At 33.6% G+C, this 23,570-nt stretch overlaps 1 protein-coding gene across 19 annotated transcripts in view; it reads right to left on the reverse strand.

The window, feature by feature from the left end:
• Window positions 1–23,570, reverse strand: part of PRKACB (protein kinase cAMP-activated catalytic subunit beta) — a 162,322-nt gene that overhangs the window by 72,717 nt on the left and 66,035 nt on the right. For 2 of the 19 annotated variants that reach the window (XR_010130607.1, XM_055351306.2), the window contains exon 1: window positions 21,659–21,886. The exons of 4 other annotated variants lie outside the window; for them this stretch is intronic. Coding sequence is in view for 14 of the 15 variants with exons in the window: in XM_055351306.2 (XP_055207281.1) it covers window positions 21,659–21,845 (187 nt within the window). In the remaining variant the exon portion in view is untranslated. Of the gene's footprint in view, window positions 1–1,203; window positions 1,541–1,794; window positions 1,974–21,658; window positions 21,955–23,570 lie in introns of those variants that run through there. 13 more of the 19 variants (XM_055351328.2, XM_055351321.2, XM_055351350.2 and 10 more) reach the window with 11 other exon arrangements.

Below are 23,570 nucleotides of genomic sequence, written 5' to 3' on the forward strand. Positions count from 1 at the left end.
TTAAAACAGCAGACTAGAAAGATCTATTTCAGTAACAGGAAAATAACAATCCAGTTAATTCTTAGTATTTTGCATGTTAAAATGTCCTTTTAATATCTAATATTATTCTATAAACAAATATATAACAGTGTTTAAGAGGTTTATATTGTACTGTAGCAGGATAAAGAATATTTATTGGTTATAATGAGGTGATCTCCAGTTATGAAAGAAAAGGTTCGTCAATTTTGAATTCTATCATTATACAGCAAAAATCCACCTTTCAGTTTCTAAATTCCAATTCCAAATCTTATAAATGCAAATTATAGGACTGTTATGTTATCAGAGAAACCATATTCTACTTCTCTTAAAAATATCTGAATCAAAGTTTAACTTCCAAGCATCTTATTTAAGCAAAAGATGCTAATGAATTATGCTCTAAGCAAATGTTTTTCACTCTAACAACAGGATATCTATTTTTAGCTGCAGGTTTGGCTTGAAGTGACAGCTTTTACCCTATGATAAACTGCAGTACATACTGTAGTATATTTTTTCAAAAAAACAGTTTTGGAAATATTTAGAAAAAATAAATCACATTATAACAAAAAAGACTAGTTGTCACAAGTGTACTTATTCTAAAAAATTATTTCCCCCAAAAACTGTTTATTAAAAATTTTAACAAACCCTTCAAAACCAAAATGCTCTAATTATTTCATCATTAAATCCTTATTTCTCAATAAATTGTAGGTAAAAGCAACCAAGACATCAACAAAATTCTGGCAGCATCTTATTTTCAAAATTACTATTTAAAAAATCTAATAAAAATAATCTAATAAAAATTAGCATTAGGAATGACAAAGCTAATCAAAGGAAAGTTAAACTAATTATCTTCAGGATCAGATACTAAAAGAAAATCCTCTCTTATGGTTAGTCTATTTACTAATTTATAACACAATTAATAACAGTGCCCAACAAATACAATAAATCGAACCATAAAGAAAATTAGAAACTGATTATTGGTATTGATTATTAATAGTGCCATTAATTGTTTACAGTTCTTACTGGTTTTTGAAGGCAATTTACTATAATGCCTAAGTACAAAAGCGTCACCACAAAATATAATTCACAGTAGCTGTGGCTTTATAACTGTCCCTTTAAAAATATTTTTTCCTCTTATAAATATATTTTTTAAATAAACAGCTGCAGAGTCTCAGAGAGCATACTTACCACTCATGATGAAAACCAACCTTTCCAAAACATATTGCTCAAAACAACAATCCAACAGCAAAGGGAGTTATGCTAATCTCTAGAGGGAGAAGAACCGATGGTGTAAACACACACACTGGAGCATGCAGCACACAGAAAACGAAAAGAGCTTTCTTTTGTTTTAAAAAGAGAAGCCCCTAGAAGCAAAGCATAACTGCCTAGCATGAGATATCACTAGTAAACATCAGATTAATGCCAAAGATGTCTATAACTAGACTGAATTTCTTTCAAGCTAGTTATCCCAGCCTCCTTCATATACCACTAGAACAACTCAAAATGGCAGGGAGAAAATGTTCGAACCAGGATGTATAAGATGTTCTCAATTATATCAGCATGAGTTGTTACCACGGCAACATTAGACCAGAATTATCGGTTCACTTGTATCCGAGGCGTAGCTTTTCTAAAGCTTTAATCAACCAGACAAATAAAATACCTTTTTATTTTAGAGCCACATGATTATAAATTACCAGATTTCTTAAATTTAAGCACTAATCTACGCTTTTTACATCTTTCAAAGATATGAAAAAATTGCTGTTTTCTTCAAATACTCACACAATCCCATGTTGAACCTGGCAAGGAGCAAACAGCAGAATGATTGCACCTAAACGTCTTTCAATTACACCAGCTCTTACTGCTAGCTGTGGACCTCACTGATATTAAAATGCTGTGTGCTGTTGCTAGTGACTATTGGCGATGAATCTTATTGCCCAGATCGCTGATAGCTTTCATTTTTCATGAGCCAGAAAGCTATACTGCAGCACAAATGTTAACCATTTAAACATTCTGTGTTATGGAAGAGAATAATATTATATACATATATGTATATCTGCATTTTTAAAGGAGAATCATAGAATAACTTATTTGTAAACTTCCATTAAATTCAGCATTACAAACAGTGTCAGATGCCATCTATGTGGTATTCAAAAGAAAATAATACACAAAAAAGTTACTGGCAATTATTGCAGAAATGTAAAATTCCTCACATGAAACAGGACTAAGATGACAGATTGTATAGCAAGGTGGGCTGACTGGGTAGCATGGTGAACAGCTTGTTCTGATTACCAGAGATCCAAAATTTGTACCAAAATGGTACAAAGAATCTATAGAATGGTTCCTTGTTAAGTAGAACTTCAGCACGTGAACTTGCCATTTTAACAGTTGTCATGTGAGGCAGGACTTTTGGTGATGTGGAAGTAAGTCAGGAAATCTTCCTAAGAAACAACTATGAAGCTGAACAGAATTATCAAAAACAATGATTTCATGGCTCTGGAAATCGAGCAGTCATAAACAACAAATTGAGAAACATTTATTTGTGACGAACCACTGAACTCTGCCTAAAAACAGTGGGAGTCAGAGATGTTCTTGCCTGGGGCTGCTCCCACTCCTTTATAGCTCAGTCAGGAGAGTACTTCTACCAGGGTAGGGCTGGTCATGAAAACTAGCAGCTTCACTTCTGGAAGGGGCTGACATGAGAGGGGGCTGATTTGATTTGAAGTGGAGGCCAAAAAACTCATTAGTGATATTGTCAACGAAAAAAGCAAGCTGAAAGAAATTAACAGTCTAAGGCTATGGCCTTGGTAGGGCTAAGAAACACATTGGTGGTATAGCAAGAAACATAGCATGGGGTAAATGAAGATGAGACAGGCAGAGGCTACGTAAGTTCACCAGGCCACCCAGTCTGCCCACCTTGCTATGCAATCTGACTAGGAGGTAATGACAAGCACAAAGGAGACGAAAGAGGGCCCAGTGGAAAGTTAAAGCTGGTACAGACTTCCGAACTGCCTAAATACTGCATGTGCTCCTCAATTTGCACACAGTTCCATCAGCACTGGCTGGTCCCAGTGTTTGAGTACAACCTCTGATCAATCATTAAATAACAATTAAGCTACAGAGACACAGGGCAATCCCTAGGAAACCAGGTTAAAAAATAAAAATTAAAATAACAAAAAAAAACTAAGCAGAGAAATCAGTAGTCACATATCATGAGGGATACAGATTCCATAGATTAAGACAAAGGAAGTTTTTAATAAAAAAATAAACAAAACCAACCCTCAGGGAAAAAATAATCAAAACCCAGAGCTACTACCACATGTTATTTTAAAAAACACATTTTTGACAAAAACTTGTGTGATCCACAATGAGGAAAAAAAGCAGTCAATAAAAAATGTCCCTGAATGGGCCCAGGTGTAGAATTTAGCAGACAAAGCCTTTAAAGACTTTAAAATAGCTATTATACATATATGAAAATAATTAAAAGAAAATTGTGTTAAATACCTAAAGGAAAACATGACAGTAATGAACAACATATAGAAACTTTCAATATAGAAAGAAAAACTATTTAAAAATAAAAAGTGCAGATTTGAAAAGTATAATAACCAAAATTTTAAAACTCAGTATAGTAAACCCAACAGCAGATTTAAAAGAGCAAAAGATCAAATCAGTGAACTGGAAGATAGATCAATGGAAATCATCCAGTCGGAAGAACACAGAAAAAGACAGGAGAAAAGTGGACAGAGCCTGAGAAACTTATGGGATATCAAGGGAACCAACATACATCTCATGGGAATTAGAAAAAAAGGAGAGAGACAAAGGGTGATGAAAAAACATTTGAAGGAATAATGGCTGAAAATGTCCCAATTTGATGGAAAACAGTAACCTATGGATCCAAGAAGCTCAGCCAATGCCAACTAGAATAAAACCCAAAAGATCCACATTGAGACATATCATAGTCAAATTGTTGAAAGGTAAGGAGAAAAGTCATGAAAGCAGCAAGAGAAAAATGACGAATCACGTCCAGGGGAAAAATAGGATTAATGACTTCTCATTAGAAATAAGTAGGGCCAGAAGGCAGAGAAATGAAGTGCTAAAAGAAACAAGAAAGCAAACCCGTCCACCAACATTTCTCTATCCAGGAAAATTATCCTCCAAAAATAAAGGTGAAATGAAACATTCCCAGAGAAACAACGGAGGATATTTGTTGTAAGCAGAAATACCTAAGTCCTTAAAGCTGAGAGGAAATAATGCTAGACAAAAGCTCAAATTGACAGAAAGAAATGAAGAGCACTAAAAATGGTAAATATATAAATAAAAGGCTATATAAATAAACATTTTTTCTGTTCTCTCTTAATTTCTTTAAGAGACTTAAAGTTGTATGAGGCAATAATTACAACATTATGTTGCTGGGTTTATAAAATATATAAATATATGTGAAAAAACACAAATTTGGAAAAGAAATGAAGCTATATTGGATCAAAGCAGTTCTATTCCACTAGAATTAAGTCAGTACTATCCTGAAGTAAACTATGATAAGATAAATTATAATCTTGTGTATTATAATCGCTAAAGAAATATTAAGAAAATGCCTTTTAAATTTTATTTTTAAAAATCAAAACCAAATAATTAAAACATATGTAATAGAAAAGAAGGTGGTAGAAAGGGAAAAGAGGAACAACAAAAACTATGAGACAGAAAACAGTAAAATGGAAGCTACAAATCCAACCATATCAATAATGACATTAACTATGAATGGAAGAAACACAAATCAAAAGGCAGAAATTATCAGATTGGATAAAAATCAAGATCAAACTATATAACATCTATAAGAGACACATTTTAGATTCATAGATATAAATAGGCTAAAGTAAAAACAGAAAAACAAGATTCATCATGCAAACAGTAACCATAAGACAGCTGGAATGCCTATATCAATATTAGACAAAATAGACTTTAAGTCTAGAAAAATTATGAGACAAAAGGGACATTCATAATGATAAAAGGCCAATACATCTGAAAAATGTGACAATTAGAAATGCATATGCATTGAACAGAAGAGCCCCCACAGTACTAAAATAAAAACGGACAGAATTGAAAGGAGAAAAATATTTAATACTAATAGTTGGAAATTTCCATACTTCTCTCAATAATTGATGGAAAAACTAGACAGGAAATTGGAAAAGAGACAAACAACTTAAATAACACCATCAAAAAAATCTTGACATTTATAAAATACAGAATTTAACATCAGCAGAATACACATTCTTATCAAGCACACATGGATATTCTACATATTAAGCAAATGCTAGAAAATATAATGTCTCAATTAATTTGAAGGGTTTGCTAAAGCTTTCAAAATATATTCTATAATCACAGCAGAATTAAGTTATAAATAAAAACAGAAAGAAATTTTAGAAATCTCTAAATATTTAGATGTTAAATCACAAACAAATTCCAAGGGAAATTAGAAAATATTTTGAGGTAAATGAAAATAAACTACAGCATATCTACATTTATTGGATGTAGATAAAGCAGGTTTAGAAAAAAAATTCATAGCTTTAACCATTTAGAGTAAAATAGAAGAAAAGTTCCAAATCAGTAACTTAAGCTTTGTATATATTATTATATATTATAGTATTATATTATATATAATATATTCAGTAAAATATATAGAAAAACAGTAGAGAAAAATGAATTAAACCAAAAGTCTTATGATAAAACTTTCACTAGACTGACCAAATATCAAAACAAAATGAACAAAAAGAAAACAGAGAAGATATTAATTATAGAATCAGTAATGAAACTATGATATCACCACTGATGCTAGATAAATTAAAAGGATTATAAAGGAATACTATAAACAACCTTATCCCAATCATATAAGACAACAGGTGAAATGGAAAAGCTCTTAGGCACAAATTACAACACTAACTAAAAAAGAAATAGAAAATGTAAATAAACCTGTAACACAAATATTGAATTAGTAATTAAAATTTTTCCCACAAAGAAAAGCTCAAGTCGAGATGGCTTCACTGGTTAATTATATGAAACATTCAAAGATAATACCAACCCTACACAAACTCTTTCAGAATTCAGAAGTGGCGGGAACACTTCCCAACTCATTCTAAGAGGCCTAATACCAAAGTTAGGCAAAGATCAAAAGAAAACCACAGACCAATATCCATTGCAAACATTGATGCAAAAACCTTTTATCAAAATGCCAGCAAACTTAATCTAGCAGTATATACAGAGGATCATACACAATGACCATGTGGGATTTATTCCATGAAAGGTAAGGTTGGTTCAACATTGAAAATCAATTAACGAACTATGTTATATTAATAAAGTATAAAACCAAATAATCATCTCAATATATGCAGAAGAAGCACTCCACAAAATCCAACAGCCATGAGAAAACCTCTCAACAATGAGGACTAGAAAGGAACTTCCTCAAACTGATAAAGGACATGTGGGGCAGGGGAAACTCTATACTTATGTCATATTTAATGATGAAAGATGGAATGCTTTCCCCTTAAGACAGGGCATAAGGCATTCACCACTTCTACGCGTCTTTGTACTGGGAAATCTAGCCAGTGCGATGAGGCAAGAAAATAGATATTAAAGGATAAAGAAGAAATAAAACTGTCTTTATTTGCAGATGAAATTATTCTATATGTAGAAAATTATAAGGAATCCATAAAGAAACTACTAGAACTAAAAAATGAGTTTAGCAACATCATAGGATGATATAAGGTCAATATAAAAATCAATAACATTTGTATATACTAGCAACAAACAATCCAAATGTGAAATTAAGACACAGCTCCATTCACAATAATATCAACAGAAATAAAACACTTATAAATCATTTTTACAAGACTGGAACGCTAAAAAAATTAAAGAATATGTAAATAAATGGAGAGACATTTCAGGTTCATGGATTCCAAGACTCAATATTGTTAAAATAACAATTCTCTACAAGTTAATCTATGAACTCAATATATAATCTCTATGAAAATCTAATAAAGCTTTTCTTTAGAAACTGACAAATTGATCCAGAAATTTATATGAAAATGCAAAGGACCCCAAAATAGACAAAACAATTTTGATAAAAGAAGAACAAAGTTGGAGGACTTACATTATGTGATTTCAAAACTTACCTTAAAGTTTTAGTAATCAAGCCAGTGTAGTATAGGAATAAGGACAGACATGTAGTTCACTGGGACAGAATTGAGAATTCAGAAGTGAACCCTTTCATTTATGGTCAACTGATTTTTGAGAAAGATGCCAAGATAATTAAATAGAGACAGGAAATTCTTTTTAACAAGTAGTGCAGTAAAAAATGGATCTACATGTTGAAAAAAGAACTTCAATTCATACTTCACAACATATATAAAAATTAACTCAAAAAATAGACTTTTAGAAGGAAGTACAGATTGAAAATCTTCATTACCTTGCGTTAGATACAAATTTCTTAAGATCTGGTACCAAAAGTACAATCCAAAAAGGAAAAAATGATAAATTGGACTTCACTAAAATTACAAATTTTGCTCTTCAAATACATCATTTTTAAAAATGACAACATAAGACGGACTAGAAGGAAATATTTGATATTTATATTTTTGGAAAAGAACTTAGTTCAGAATATACAAAGAATTATTGAGAATTGATAAGAAGAAGAAAAACGACTCAATTTTGAAAGTGGGCAAAAGATTTGAAAATACATTTCTCCAAAGTACATACACAAATGGGTTATAAAAACTTGAAAATATGCTCAACATCATAAAGTTATTAGGAAAATACAAAGTGAAACAACTGTGAACAACGGATTCACACTCACATAATGGCCATAATCAAAATGACCGATAAGCTGGGTGCAGTGGCTCATGCCTGTAATCTCAGCACTTGGAAGGCTGAGGCGGGCGGATCACTTGAGGTCAGGAGCTCAAGCCCAGCCTGGCCAACATAGTAAAACCCCATGTCTACTAAAAACACAAAGATTAGCCGGGAGTGATGGCGCATGCCTGTAATGCCAGCTACTCAAGACTGAGATAGGAGAATCACTTGCGCCACTGCACTCCAGCCTGGGTGACAGAGTGAGACTTTGTTTCAGGAGGGGGAAAAAAAAAAAAAAGAAAGACTGATGATACCAAGCGTTGATGAGCATGTGAAAAAACTGGAACCCTCTTACATTACTGGTGAAAACATAAAATGGTACCACCACTTTGGGAAACAATTTGGCAATTTCTTTACAACATAAATTTACCATATGACCTAGAAATTCTACTTCTAGATATCTACCCAAGAGAAATAAAAACATATGTCCACACAGACTTGTTTTCAAATATTTATAGCAACATTATCCAAATGTCCAAAAACAAACCAATTCTCATGTGCATCAACTGCAGAATGGATAAACAAAATGTATTGTATCCATACAACATAGTATAATTCAACAATAAATCGGAACCAATTATTAATATATTCTATAACATGGATGAACCTCAAAATATTATTCTAGTGAAAGAAGCCAAAAGTAAAAGATTACATATTATATAATTCAATTTATATAAAACATCCAGAAATGAAAATCTATAGAGACAGAAAGCAGATCAGTGTTTATCTGAGATTGAGGTGAGAGTGGGGATTGACTGGATATGGGTAGCAAATGAACTTTGTGGGTGATTAAATGTTCTAAAACTGATTTGTGCTGATGGTTGCGCAAATACTTAAATTTACTAATTAATACTGAATTATACACTTATAATGAGTGATTTATATGGTTAGGAAAACATACCTCAATTAAAAAAAAAGTTGTCAAATGCTTCTCTACCGAGGAGGAAACAGTTGGCTTGAAATAGATCTTTGCTGTGGGGAGAATCATTTCAGTGGACAATTTAATTATGCAAATGTAAGGCTGGTAGGCATCCATTACCTCGGGGGAATGATCTAACAAAATCTTTTGAGGCTTCATAAGCGCCATGCCTTCTCAATACTCTGTGGTAAACAGAGATAATTAAAGTAAAGAAGGTAAATAGATCTGCATAAAAAAATGAAACAAGAATTCTGAAAGGGATCAACTCCTAGACTCCATCCTCCTCAAGGTTCAGAATTACAAAAATCTCTTTCATAGATTTTAGTGATAGGTCTGTGGCTTACAAGTAGGAATATATGCTTAAGGAGGCTTTATCAAAGGGGAAATGATAATCTGGGTTGGTGATTCAGGCTGAAAAGTAGAGACATTGTAGGCTAAATCCAAGTGCCTACAGAGGCCAGGCAGGTAAAGCAACAGAAATAGTGAATGCTGGAGCAAATCAGATAGTGTATATCTGATTAAAGAGGACAATTATTCAGTGCAACCCATTTTTTCTCATGAGAGAATAAGAGGTCACTGAAATCAGTTTCTCTAATGGTTCAAGAATATGAAAGTCCAGATATTTATATGAATCTCTTGATTTAAAATCACGGTATTTTATATTTTTATATAATGATATAAAATTCAACTATTTTTAAAAATACCATGAGAACTAAACAAAACATATCTGCAAGTTGCATCTGGCTCACAGACCACTGGTTTTCTATCCCTGGACTAGATTTCAAGAAAGAAAGGCTAATTTTGGTACAGTGTGGGGATGGGCTGAAAGTACCTTCTCACACATCCAACTTGGCAAGGAAGCCAAGATGACTAAGCATATGAGTATAAATTAAGGAAATGAAATCCTTTGACATAACCTTTGAATGAACATAATACTGAAGAGTGAATCATCCTGTCATTAAGACCCACTGAGGTCTCCGCAAGGATCAGTGGCATCACATCAACAAGACAAGGTACATAAAATTTGTTGGGGCCACTTTTAAATCACGAAACAATGTAGCAGTGGTAAAATCAACGGTGGCTAAAAATGATATCACTAGCTTATATGTTCATGCGTGTAATCCCAGCACTTTAGGAGGCCAATACAGGAGATTGCTTGACCCCAGGAGTTCAAGAACAGCCCGGGCAACACAGCAAGATCTCATCTCTACAAAAAATAAACTTAAAAAAAATTAGCCTGGCACAGTGGCATGCATCTATATTCCCAGCTACTTGGGAGGCTGAGGTGGGAAAATAGCTTGAGCCCAGCAGAACAAGGCTGCAGTGAGCCATGATCACACCACTACTCTCCAGCCTGGGCAACATAGCAAGACCCTGTCTCCAAAAAATAAAAATCTCCATCTCTTTCTTCAACTAACTTTTGGAGAGCAAATTAGTCTCCTTGGAATGAGTAAATTCCTAGGAGTATAGCAATACTTGAAGCAGCTGAACAAAGACTCTAAGAAAAGACCTCCTTGGGATTCTTGCTAATTTGAATAGATAAGTGTGTCAGTGATTAAACTGAATATTTAAAAGATGACAACTTACTTGTCTCTCAAGTGAGCCATACTTGTTAAATAACAATAATGAAACACCAAAGGTGAAAGCAACCATGGTTTCAGGACATGAAAGTAATATTCAATCTCTCAGACACATATCATTCTTCCTGTTCAACTTATTACTTCTTTCTGAATGACATCTTATTTTCAAAGTTCTTTGTCTCTCAGATCATCTGCTATTACTCACTGACCAATTTTTAAAAGTGGAAAAAGTTTTCGTTCAAGATTGCTTAGGCTATTAGGGTCTTTTGTGTTTCTATACAAGTTTTAGGATTGTTTTTCCTATTTTTGTGAAACTTGTCATTGAAACTTTGGAAGAGATGGCATTTAATCTGTAGATCGCTTTGGATACTAGAAGCATTTTAACAACATTTATTCGTCAGATCCATGAACATTAGATATCTCCATTCACTGTGTTTTCTTCACTTTTTCATAAATGCTTTACAGTTTCCAGTGTACAAATCTTTCACTTCTTTGGTTAAAGTTATTCCTATGCATTTTTTGTGATATTGTAAAAAGAAGTGCTTTCTTGATTTCTTTTTTCCATAGTTCATTGTTAGTATGCAGAAACACTATTGATTTATGCATTTTAATTTTGTATGCTGCATCTTTATTGAATTTGTTAGTTTTAACAGGTTTTTTGGTAGAGTCTCCAGGGTCTTTAATATATAAGATAATATCATTTGCACATGTAAAAGATTTTACTTCTTCCTTTCCAATTTAGATGCTATTTATTTATTTATTTATTGCCTAAATGCTCTGGATAGGACTTCCAGTATCATATTGAGTAGAAGTTTTAACAGTGGGCATCCTTTCCCTTGTTCATGATCTTACAGGAAAAGCTTTCATCTTTTCACCGCTATTAAGATGTTAGCTTAGGGCTTATCCTATGTAGCCTTTATTATGTTGAAGTACAGCACTTCCATAACTAAAAAGTTTCCATCATAAAAGAATGTTAAAGTTTCTCAGATGCTTTCTCTGCATCTACTGAGATGATTATATATAACTTTTACCCTTCATTCTGTTAATAGTGTATCACATATGTTGATTTGTTATGTTGAACCATCCTCGATTGTGGTGTATCATCCTTTAATGTGCTGTTGAATTTAATTTGCTAGTATTTTGTTGAGAATTTTTGCATTTATGTTCATCAGGGATATTGGCCTATAATTTTCTTTTGCAGTATCCTTGTCTGGCTTTGGTATCAGAGCAATGCTGCCCTGGTAAATGAGCTTGGAAGTATTTCCCCTTCTTCAGTTATTTTGGGAGAGTTTGAGAAGGACTGACATTAATTCTTTGTTAAATGATAGAAATTCACCAGTGAAGCCATGAAATACTACTAGGTTTTATTTTTTGGGGGGTTTTTTTGATTACTGATTAAGAGTCTTCATATTCCTTATTGGTTTGTTCATTGCATCAAACTAAAAGCTTTTGTGCAAAAAGAATTCGACAGAGTGAAGAGACAACCTACAGAATGAGAGAAAATACTTGCAAACCACATATCTAATAAGGAGTTAATATTGAAAATATATAAGGAACTCAAACAACTCAATAGCAAGAAAACAAATACCCAATTTAAAAAATGGGCAGGTGACTTGAATAGGCATTTCTCAAAAGCAGACATAAAAATGGTCAACGGGTATATGAAAAATGCTCAACATCACTACTCATGAGGGTAATGAAAATTAAAATCACAATGAGCTACTACCTCACATCTGTTAGAATGGCTATTATAAAAAAGACAAAAGATAACAAGCACTGGTTAAGACCTGGAGAAAACAGAACCCTTGCACACTGTTGGTGAGAATATACATTAGTACAGCCATTATGGAAAATGATATGAAGGATCCTCAAAAAATTAAAAATGAACTATCATATGATCCAGCTTCTAAGTATGTATCAAAAGAAAGAAATCAGTATGTCTAAGAGATATCTAGATATCTGTACTCCCATGTTCATTACAGCATTATTCACAAGATATGGCATTGACGTATGGTATTCTATACACTGGAATACACTATCAACCTTAAGAAAGAAGGAAATTCTTTCATTTGTGATAGCGTGAATGAACCTGGAAGACATTCTATTAAGTGAAATAAGGAGACACAGAAACACAAACATTGCATAATGTCACACATGTGGAACCTAAAAACATCAAAATCGCAGAAGTAGAGAATAGAATGCTGGTTGTCAGGGGCTGAAGGATGGGAGGGTTCAGGGAAGGAAGATTTAGGAGATGTTGGCTAAAGGGTACAAAATTTCACTTAGGATGAATAAGTCCTGGAGATTCACCGTATAGCATGGTAACTGCAGTTAATAATAATGCATTAATACAGGCACACCCCTCATTTTATTGTGTGTTGCTTTATTGCACTCAGCAGATATTGCACTTTTCACAAATTGAGGGTTGGGGCAACCTTGTGTCAAGCAAATCTATTGGTGCCATTTTTCTTACAGCATGTGCTCACTTCATGTCTCTGTGTCACATTTTAATAATTTTCACAATATTTCCTTTTTCATTATTATTATATCTGTTATGGCGATCTGTGTTCAGATGTTACTATTTTAACTGTTTTAGGGCACCACAAACTGCACCCAAATAAAATGGTGAGCTTAACTGATAAGGGTTGTGTGTGCTCTGACTGCTCCACTCACCAGCTAGTCCCACATTTCTCTCCCTTTCCTTGGGCCCTCCTATTCCCTAAGACACAGCAATACTGAAATTACGCCGATTAATAACCTTACAATGGCCTCTTAGTGTTCAGACGAAAGGAAGAATTGCACATCTCTCACTTCAAATCAAAAGCTAGAAATGATTAAGCTTAGTAAGGATGGTATGTTGAAAGCTGAGACAGGCCAAAAGCTAGGCCTCTTGCACCAAACAGCCAAGCTGAGAATGCAAAAGAAAAAAGTTACTGAAGGAAACTAAAAGTGCTGCTCCAGTGAACACACTAATGATAAGAAGGCAAAACAGCCTTATTGTTGATATAGAGAAAGTTGTGTGGTCTGGAAAGATCAAACCAGTCATAGCATTTCCTTAAGCCAAAGCCTAATCAAGAACAAGGCCTTGATGCTCTTCAATTCTATAAAGGCTAAGAGTGGTGAGGAAGTTGCAGAAGTCTGAAGCTAGCAGAGGTTGGTTCATGAGGTTTAAAGGAAGGAAGCCCTTTCTATAACATAAAAGTACAAGGTGAAGCAGCAAGTGCTAATGGACAAGCTGCACCAGGTTATCCAGAAGATCTAGCTAAAATAATTGATGAAGGTGGCTAGACTAAACAACAGATTTTCAATGCAGACTTAACAGTGCTCTATTGGAAGAAGATGCCATCTAGAACTTTCCTAGCTAGAGAGAAGGCAATGCCTGGCTTCAAAGCTTCAAAGGACAGGCTGACTCTCACTAGGGGCTAATACATCTGGTGACTTCAAATTGAAGCCAATATTCATTTACCATTTAGAAAGTCTTAGTGCCCTCAAAAACTATGCTAAATCTACTCTACCTGTACTCTATAAATGGAATGTGAAAGGCTAGATGACACCATATCTGTTTGCAGCATGGTTTACTATTTTAAGCCCACCATTGGGAACCACTCAGAAAAAGATTCCTTCTAAAATATTAGTGCTAATTGACAATGCACCTGATCACCCAAGAGCTCTGATGGAGATGTACAAGGAGATGAATGTTGTTTTCATGCCTGATAACACAACATCCATTCTACAGGCATGGATCAGGTCTTATTATTTAAGAAATATATTTTATAAGGCTAAAGGTGTCACAGATAGTGATACCTCTGATGGATCTGGGCAAAGTAAATTGAAAACCTTCTGAAAAGGAGTTACCATTCCAGATGCCATAAGAACACTGTGATTTATGGGAGGAGGTCAGAATATCAACATTAACAGGAGTTTGGAAGAAGTTGTTTCCAACTCTCATAGATGCGTTTGAGTGGTTTAAAATTTCAGTGGAGAAAGTCACTGCAGATGTGGTAAAAAATTACAAGATAATTAGAATTAAAAATGGAGCCTGGAGATGTGACTGTATTGCTGCAATCTCCTGATAAAACTATAACGAGTGAGGACTTGCTTCTTGCAGATGAGCAAAGAAAGTAGTTTCTTGAGATGGAATCTATTTCTGGTGAAGATGCTGTGAAGATTATTGAAATGACACCTGAGAATTTAGAATATTACATCAACTTAGTTGGTAAAGCAGTAACAAGGTTTGAGAGAACTGACTCCAATTTTAAAAGAAGTTCTACTGTGGGTAAAATGCTACCAAAAACATCACATGCTACAGAGAAATCTTTTATGAAAAGAAGAGTCAGTCAAGTGTGTCACTTTGTTGTCTTATTTTAAGAAATTGCCACTGCCATCCCAACCTTCAGCGACCAACACCTTTATCAATCAGCAGGCAAACATCAATGCAAGACCCTCCGCCAGCAAAAAAATTGGGAAATGCTGAAAGCTGAGATGATCATTAGTATTTTTTTAGCAATAAAATAATTTCAAATTAAGATATGTACTTTTAAAAAGATATAATGTTATTGCACACTGAATAGACTATAGAGTAAACATAACTTAAATGCACTGGGAAACCAAAAAATGTGTGACTTGCTTTACTGTGACTTTAGTTGTATTGTGGTGGTCTGGAACTGGACCTGCAGTATCTCTGAGGCATGACTACATGAAAATTGCTAAGAGATTCAATCTTAAATTTTTTGCCATGAAAAAGTAACTATGTGAGGTGGATATTCATTTGTTTTAGTCATTTCACAATGTATACTTATATTGAACCATCATGTTGTACATTATAAATATATGCAATTTTATTTGTCAAGTATACCTTAATAAAGCTGAGGGGGAGGGAGGAAGAAATAAACTTTCCAGTGTCAACTTATTAAGAATGGAGTTAAATTCTCAAATCCATATTTTCCACATTCAGATTTTTGTTATGGACTGGTCTATTTTGGCATTACTATAAAGAAATACCTAAGGCAGAATAATTTATAAAGAGATTTATTTTGGCTCATGGTTCTGCAGACTGTAGAAGAAGCATACTGCCAACATCCACTTCTGATGAGGGCCTCAGGAAGCTTTCAATGATGGCAGAAGGCAAAGAGGGAGCAGGCATGTCACAGGCAAAGAGAGGGAGCAAGAGAGAGGGGGAGGTGCCATGTTTGTTTTAAAAAAACAACCAGTTATTGCATGAACTAATAAAGCAAGAACCAGCTCATTACCCATTGGGAGGACACCAAGCCATTCATGAGAGATCCTCCCCCATGACCCAAACGCCTCCCATTAGGCCCCACCTCCAACACTGGGGATCACATTCCAACATGAGATTTGGAGGGGACAAACATATAATGTTCTTACCATGACCCTGGTAGTTGTAACAGAAGGAAGTATAATGGGCCATTATATTTTTAATTTTTAAAAATATCAATATACTGTTTTGAGAATAAATTTTACAATGTTAAATGTGTTTTCTTTATTTTATTTTATTTTAATTTATTTTGAGATAGAGTCTCACTCTGTCACCCAGGCTGGACTGCAGTGGTGCAATCTCACCTCACTGCAGCCTCTGCTTCCTGGGGTCTAGTGATTCTCCTGCCTCAGCCTCCCAAGTAGCTGGGATTACAGGTGTGCGCCACCACACCTGTAGATGGAGCCTGGCTAATTTTTGCATTTTTAGTAGAGACAGGGTTTCACCATGTTGGCCAGGCTGTTGTTGAACTCCTGACTGCAAGTGATCTGCCCACCTCAGCCTCCCAAAGTGCTGGGATTACAGGCATGAGCCACCACACCTGGCCTTAAATTTGTTTTTAAAAATATCATTAAGGATAGTAGCTATATAATTATTTTCACACATTCTCAAGTGCTATAATCTATGAAAAAATAATTATTATAATAATTAACTCCAAAAAGATATGCATGTTTATCTGGGATTCAATTAATTTAATGCAAAAGCCTTAAAATGGTCATAACTTCTTCAAATTAATCCTATAAAATATAAAAATAATCCTAAATATGTACAAATATTTAGTTATAAAGATGTTTATCATGGCATTTTTTAATAGCAAAACATTAAAAACAGCCTAGATGGCCAATGATTGGTTAAATAAATTATAGTATATCCTTATGATTTAATACAAAATAGTATTGTAGAACAACTCTTTATAAAGAAAAATGTTAACTAAACATTATGTTTTGAAAGATCCAAATTTTGGAGCTGGGCTGGGTGCAGTGGCTCAGGCCTGTATTCCCAGCACTTTGGGAGGCCAAGGCAGGCAGATCACTTGAGTTCAGGAGTTCAAGATCGGCCTGGGCAACATGGTGAAACTCCACCTCTACCAAAAATACAAAAAATTAGCCGGGTATGGTGGCACATGCCTATAGTCCCAGCTACTTGGGAAACTGAGATGGGAGGATCACTTGAGCCTGGGAGGCAGAGGCTGCAGTGAGTCGAAATCCCACCACTGCACTCCAGCCTGGGTGACACGGTAAGACTCTGTTGAAAAAAAAAAAATTGGAGCTGGTAGAAATTTGTGTGTCTATACCCAAAATAGAGTACATATACAAAAATTAACAGTCATTACCTTTTGGCAGAATTATGTATACTTTTTTTTACCTTTTTGTTTTTTCCTGTAGTTTCAAAATTTTCTCCAGTGAAGATATACATTTGGAAATCATATTAAAATGTTATTAGGGAAAAAGTGCTTCTCACACCTTAATGTGCATATAAATCAGCTGGGAAATCTTGTTAAAATGCTGATTCTGACTAAGTAGGTCTAGGTGGGACCTGGGATTCTTCCTCCTAACAAGTTCCCAGGAGATGCTAATAATGCTGGACAGGGACCACACTTTGAGTAGCAAGCTGTCTTCTAACTCTGTCATATGGCTATTTTTGCAAAGCACAAGCAAGTAAAAGCTTCTCGTTATGTTAGTACAGTTGATATAGTACTTGCATTGCTAAATGGCTCATGGAATGATTTCCTGATTTCAACATCATTTAATATCCCAACTATTTTAGTTTTACTATAAAGTCTGCTTGTTACTTAAATTTTTATTAAAAATCATGATAAAAATACACAGGTAACACTGAAAATTGGTATTTACTAGAGCCAGGTCAGCATTTGACTGCTTTTGGTTAATGGCCACGGGCTTTTAAAATAAATTGCAAAGATCACAACAGCACAAATTAGTAAGAAGCTCATTTGTGTAATACTGCAGTGATGTTTAACGTTAATTTAACAAATAACTCAAGATTTATTGAAAATTATGCTAGTAATACTGAAATAAACTGACAAGTTATTTGCCTTCAAGGAGTTCAAAATCAAACATGAGAGACAGATACATAAGGATTAATAGTAATACATTTTAAATACTATAAACTATAATATATATAGTATACAAACTATACCATATAAATACTATAAATAAACCACAATAAAAGTTAAGTATAAGATGATATAAGAACATAAGGAAAAGCACAGACTCTAATAAGGATGAAGGATAGATGAATAGGATGCATTGGTGGTTTTGTTACAGAGATGATACCTGAGAGGATGCCTAAAGTATGGGCAAATCTCACCACTGGTAGAAGTGAAGAAAGAGAATTCGAGACAGAAGCAGCAACTTGAACAAGCACTGTTGTAAAAGGAATCCATTATCTGACTATTCATTGCCATGCTGACTGTCACGTCAAAAGCGTTAGTTCTAATTAAATGCCCAGCAAAAACGGAAGATGTATAGTAGCTATACACATTTCCCTGTAGTAAAGTAAGTTAACTTATCCTGTATTATGCTAGTTAAAATCTTTAGGCTCCTTTAACAAAGGTTGCATTATATTATTTTCCACTTTAAAAAACTGCATTGGCTCCCCACTAATGCAGCATAGTACAAAATTCTGGATGTCTAATAGAAAACTTTTTAAGTTTAAATCCAGAAACTAATTTTCTAGACAGTATCTTACTAAACCTTTTAAGTAAGTTCTAAATGTTCATATTTTCACATACTTGTGTATGTTATTTTCTTAAAATAACCTTCTTCTCTAGGTCTCAAAATTCTATTCATTCTTTAATATTTTTGAAGTCCCCCATTTTCTCTTTAGTAACAACTTTTTTCTTAAACTTAGCTTCCACAGTAAGCTTAGACATCTTAAAGCAACTATTTCATTATGCCTTGAATATTATGTTTGCTCTTCTTTTTGGGGGTAAGAACTAGATCTTATTTTTCCTGGAAACTTGCTTACTTACTATGATATAGTAAATACTCAAAAAAGTTTTACCAAATGAGTAGAAAATGACTATTATCATGAAGCTTATGGAATAGTTTCAAGTGGAAAAAGCTGATAAAAAGACAAAGGTGGAAAGTCTTTTAGCTGAGAAGTTAAAATGATACAGATTCAATGGGCTAACAAATAGGAGGTAAACTGTCTGAGAGATTGTATAAAATTTGCAAAGGTAAAACTGACTGAAGTGGTCTACTGTAACCACTTTATGATTTTGCTAGAGGACATCCATAATCAAAACTGCTCATTTGTTTAATATATTTAAATCTAAGATTTACTAAAATGGATTTGTATTTACAAGAGAAATAGCCTGTCAATTCATAGGAAAAGAGAAAGAAAAAGTATTTGATGGTATTGACCTATTTGCTTCTTAAAATACTGTAGTTAGACCTTCATTAAGTCAGCATTGTATAACTCTACACATTTATGATCAAAGGAAGATTAAAAAGCTAACTATAATAAATTTGCTAGAAAGAGAACTTGACCCATGTCAATGCTCTCATTCATTCTGAGTTGGAACAAAAAGCAGAATTCCTCCATGCTTTTCTTTGAACTTCATGTATTTATATGTGCATGCAATTAGCTGTTACATATTTATTTAATCAAACAGGAATTTCTGTTACTTAGTTTAATAGTAAAAGATGAAACACCTGGAGACCACTATGTGGCCTTTGTTCTATGTTTCTTCCTATACGTAATGTCACTGGACACGAAAGAAACTTGGATTGAAGCATGCTGCATTTCATGTCTCCTAAATTGGTAACTGATCTTTATACAAAGGTTTATGAATTTTTTTTGTAAATTGATGTAGTTTCTATGCTTAGTTTATTTCATTATAAAAACACTTTAGGAACAAACATATTCAGTGTTTATCATCAGGAGACATCACATTCCCTTGTCAAATGAGTCATGCAAGTAAACTGCTTTAAGTAGCTTTGAAGAATGTGGTTCATATGAAACTTTGTACAGTCAGAATTCCTTCTATAACTCATTCACCAAATAAATAAAAATTGTGTTTTCACCACAAAAATAAACCTTGGAATTTTGAAATGATAGGATTCCTCTATTTCAGCTCTATCAGTGTTTTCTCCTCTACAATAATACATTTCATAATAGGAAATTATAGCTTCATGCTTCCATACTCATCCTTAGACATAAAATTATTATCTCTATTATGGTATTCGGGGATATAAAAAGGAGAGTCAAGTAGAGGAATGCTTAATTAATGAACATTCAGTTACTCTTTAAGTATTTCTTACATCATGCATATTATTTGCAGCGCTACATGGTTTGCTCCTAATTTTATTTGTGTACAAAAATCCTATTTGTTTTGACTTCACAATAAAAAAAACCCAGCATTTTATCCAATAGAAATCATGGCTCATGATACTATTTTCCATTACTAGATTTTAAAATATGTTTTAGAAAGCATCACAGGTCCCATACATTTAAAAAGTGGTGAAAGTCTAGTTCAAACATAACTTTTAATTATTAAAAACCCCTAACATTCATTTATTTGAGACACTTTTACTAAACACCCACTATATGAGGAGCAGGTATTAATGAAACAGAAATTAATTCAATTCTGTCTTAATTCCTCATTTAACTTTAAATTAAAACATACTTGAAATGCATAAAAATAATTTCCAAAAGGATTTAGAAGACTGCAACTTAAAAGAATAGGGCAAGGACAATAATTAACAAGCTTTTGTTACATGATAAAGTTTAATATTATACCACTATTTTAATATTCAACAGTTCATTAACTTGAAGATATATATTCATATTCCTCATCCATCAACTTGCTATACAGTAAAGACTATAAATAACCCAAAACCTTTTAAGTGGAAAAAATGCACAAATACATGTTCTTCCTCAATCTCCCAAAAATAGTTTGAAGAATGTAAAAAAATTTCTGATTCAGTAAAAAATTAATTCAAATAAGCTTCTATAACACTGTCAAGGTGCTGTATAAACCTAGGAGTAAATTTTGTAAGCCATTCTTGATTTTGCTCTTGTGGTTGTTAAACTGAGTTTTTTTCCTTAACTGCTACCAAATACATAAACAGAAAGAGTCAAACCCTAGTGCTATTTGATGATCAAACAAACACACCAAAGAGGGCAAAAGTTTCAAGGGTAATTCTATTGTTCCTCTAATTGGAGTCACAGAAATACCTTGAGGAGGGTCCAAGGTGAGATGTAGAATGGCGGCACTAGTATTGTTTATATGTGCAATTTATCTTTTAGAGTGTATGGCACCAAAAATGGTTCCCCAGCACCATTTTAGCAAAGCTGCAAGTTCAAACATTTTAACATGCCTGGAAAGAATGTGATTCATGCATAACAAACTTTTTCCTGCATTTGAGTCATATGTATAAATAACATAAAATATAATTATAAAGTTTTTGATATCCATAATGTTATAAGTGTAAGAATTTAGATAGAATAATTATGTTTTATTTTAGAAATTCCTGTTTGTAAAACTGAAATAACTTTCTCACATGCCTTTAAAAATAAAACCATGGCAAACACAATAGAAATGTAATTATAAATTCAAGAGTCTTGTTGCCCCTTTCAAAGTTTAAAGCTTATAAATACAAGACATTTTAAGAAGTAAACAGATGGTTGTTTCTGAAACTTAAGTATTTCATTTTTATGTAAGAACAACAAAAAAAGTACATTAGAAATGATGTAAGAATTTTATAGAAAATCTTGTCACTGATATTGAACTTAGTCAAAAATAAAACCATACAATGATGAAAGCTGAATGATTCAGCTCAACTTATAATCAAGTTTTTATGGAATTCTTTCAACTTCATCTTGCAAAATGTCCTTGTGAAAATCAGAAAACAACAAACAAAAGAGGGTTCTTTATGTTTGATTGTAAAACTCCAATTACCATTTTAGTTGCTAGTTATAATGTATCATTTAAAAAACAAAACTTACTTGATCTGTCCCATAAGGCAGTATGTTCAGAGAAATGAAGGCTGTCATTTTCCAGAGCTGTTTTCTGATCATGTGCAGTACCTTTAGAGTGTCTATGAAATAACCGGCTAGCAAAACCTTCCAATTTCTGAAGAGCTGTAGTTGTACCTGTATACTGATTACAAGGTGGTTCTCTATAAGCTGCCATTCATGTGCATTTACACTTTACTTAATGTAACTGCAAATGTTTCCAGAAGGAGCTCACAACTTCTTACACAGAAGCTAAGAGCTATGCATGTGTCAAACTTCCTGTTTGCAGGGTATTCAAACCACTACTGCTGTTCTGTTTCCTGTTAATATAAAACAGCACATTACTGAGCTTTTCTTAGCAAAACACTTTTCAGCTAGAGATGAGGATTTTAAAAACTTGCAATATCTGCCTAAAAGGCTTTATGTTTGGGTGTTTTAATATTAATATATAGGCTAATGAGAGCATTAAATATAAAGCTTTATATATATAGTAGGCTAAACATTTTTTAAAAAGAAAACTAAACATGTATGACAAGTCTATGCAAACAACTGAAGGCCAAGCTGTCCTCCAAACACAACATGCTAAAGACAGGTTGTATTTTTTCTAGGAAATCAACTAATATACAGATTTTATGAATCCTTATAAGCAGCTAACTTTTCATTAAAAAAACTAGTATGAAATGAGTATGAAAAAACTCTTGCAAAACAAATTTATAACACGTATAAATAAAACAATGTGAAATAGCACTTTAAAAAATTGAATGTTTCTAATTCATTGATTTAGGCCTAATACATACAGGAACTACATACACTTAGTATGTCAGTATTGCTTATCAAACTTATAATCTGCTGACATATGTCTATTACCAGGGGTACATTTTAAAACATTCTAAAATTTGAAAAGAATAAAATACAAGATTTAAATTATATAAAATCCACCATAGCAAGAAATTTCAATTGAGAGAAAAAAGTTCCTTCTAGTTGGCTGAGACATGTTGATTTTAAAACCTTACCACTGAAGACTACTACTTACCTAAACCCCTGATTTAGTGATCTCACTTAGAAACACCTCTCTATTTTTTTTTAAACGTTGTTTCACTCTGTCCCCCAGATTGGAGTGCAGTGGTGCGACCTCCACTCACTGCGACCTCCACTCACTGCGACCTCCGCTCCTAGGTTCAAGCGATTCTCGCCCCTCAGACATCCGAGTAGCTGGGATTATAGGCGCGCACCACCATGCCCGGCTAATTTTTGTATTTTCAGTAGAGATGGGGTTTCTCCATGTAGACCAGGCCAGGAGTTGTCTCAAACTCCTGGCCTCAAGCGATACGCCCACCTTGGCCTCCCAAAGTGCTGGGATTACAAGTGTGAGCCACCGCGCCTGGCCAAAACATCTCTTTTGATTAAAAGTAAGTAAAACTTGCCTTGTCAATTTTCAGGAAAGAAAGTAACCTGTGGCATTTAACAAAAATTTTGAGTACCTGTTTTTTGACACTAAAGGATAAGAAATTTCCGTGGTTCTCTTTGGAAGCAGAGGGGAGGGGAGGGAAGCGAAGGAAAGGAAAGAAAGAAAAAGGTCTATCTAAAACAATCTATCTAAAAAAATCTTACTTCAGATTTACTGCCAACTGTTTGACAAACATAAAAAATAGAAACAATACTGATAAGTAAAATAAATAGGAACAATAATGTAATCAAATTAGGACTACATAAAAGGCCAATAAGAAAACACTGATTAATGAATTTTGCCATTTAACAGTTCATTTGTGTATACTTTGTGTAATGGAATTCATATCAATCTAAACAAGTATGTAACAGTATCTATAAGATAAACTTAAATTTATAGCTTTATGTATAAATATTATGTGTGAATAACAGTTAACAAAACACTGACCAATGAATT

This window comes from Gorilla gorilla, chromosome 1 (genome assembly GCF_029281585.2).
Source record: "Gorilla gorilla gorilla isolate KB3781 chromosome 1, NHGRI_mGorGor1-v2.1_pri, whole genome shotgun sequence".
In the NCBI taxonomy this organism is placed as follows: Eukaryota; Metazoa; Chordata; class Mammalia; order Primates; family Hominidae; genus Gorilla; species Gorilla gorilla.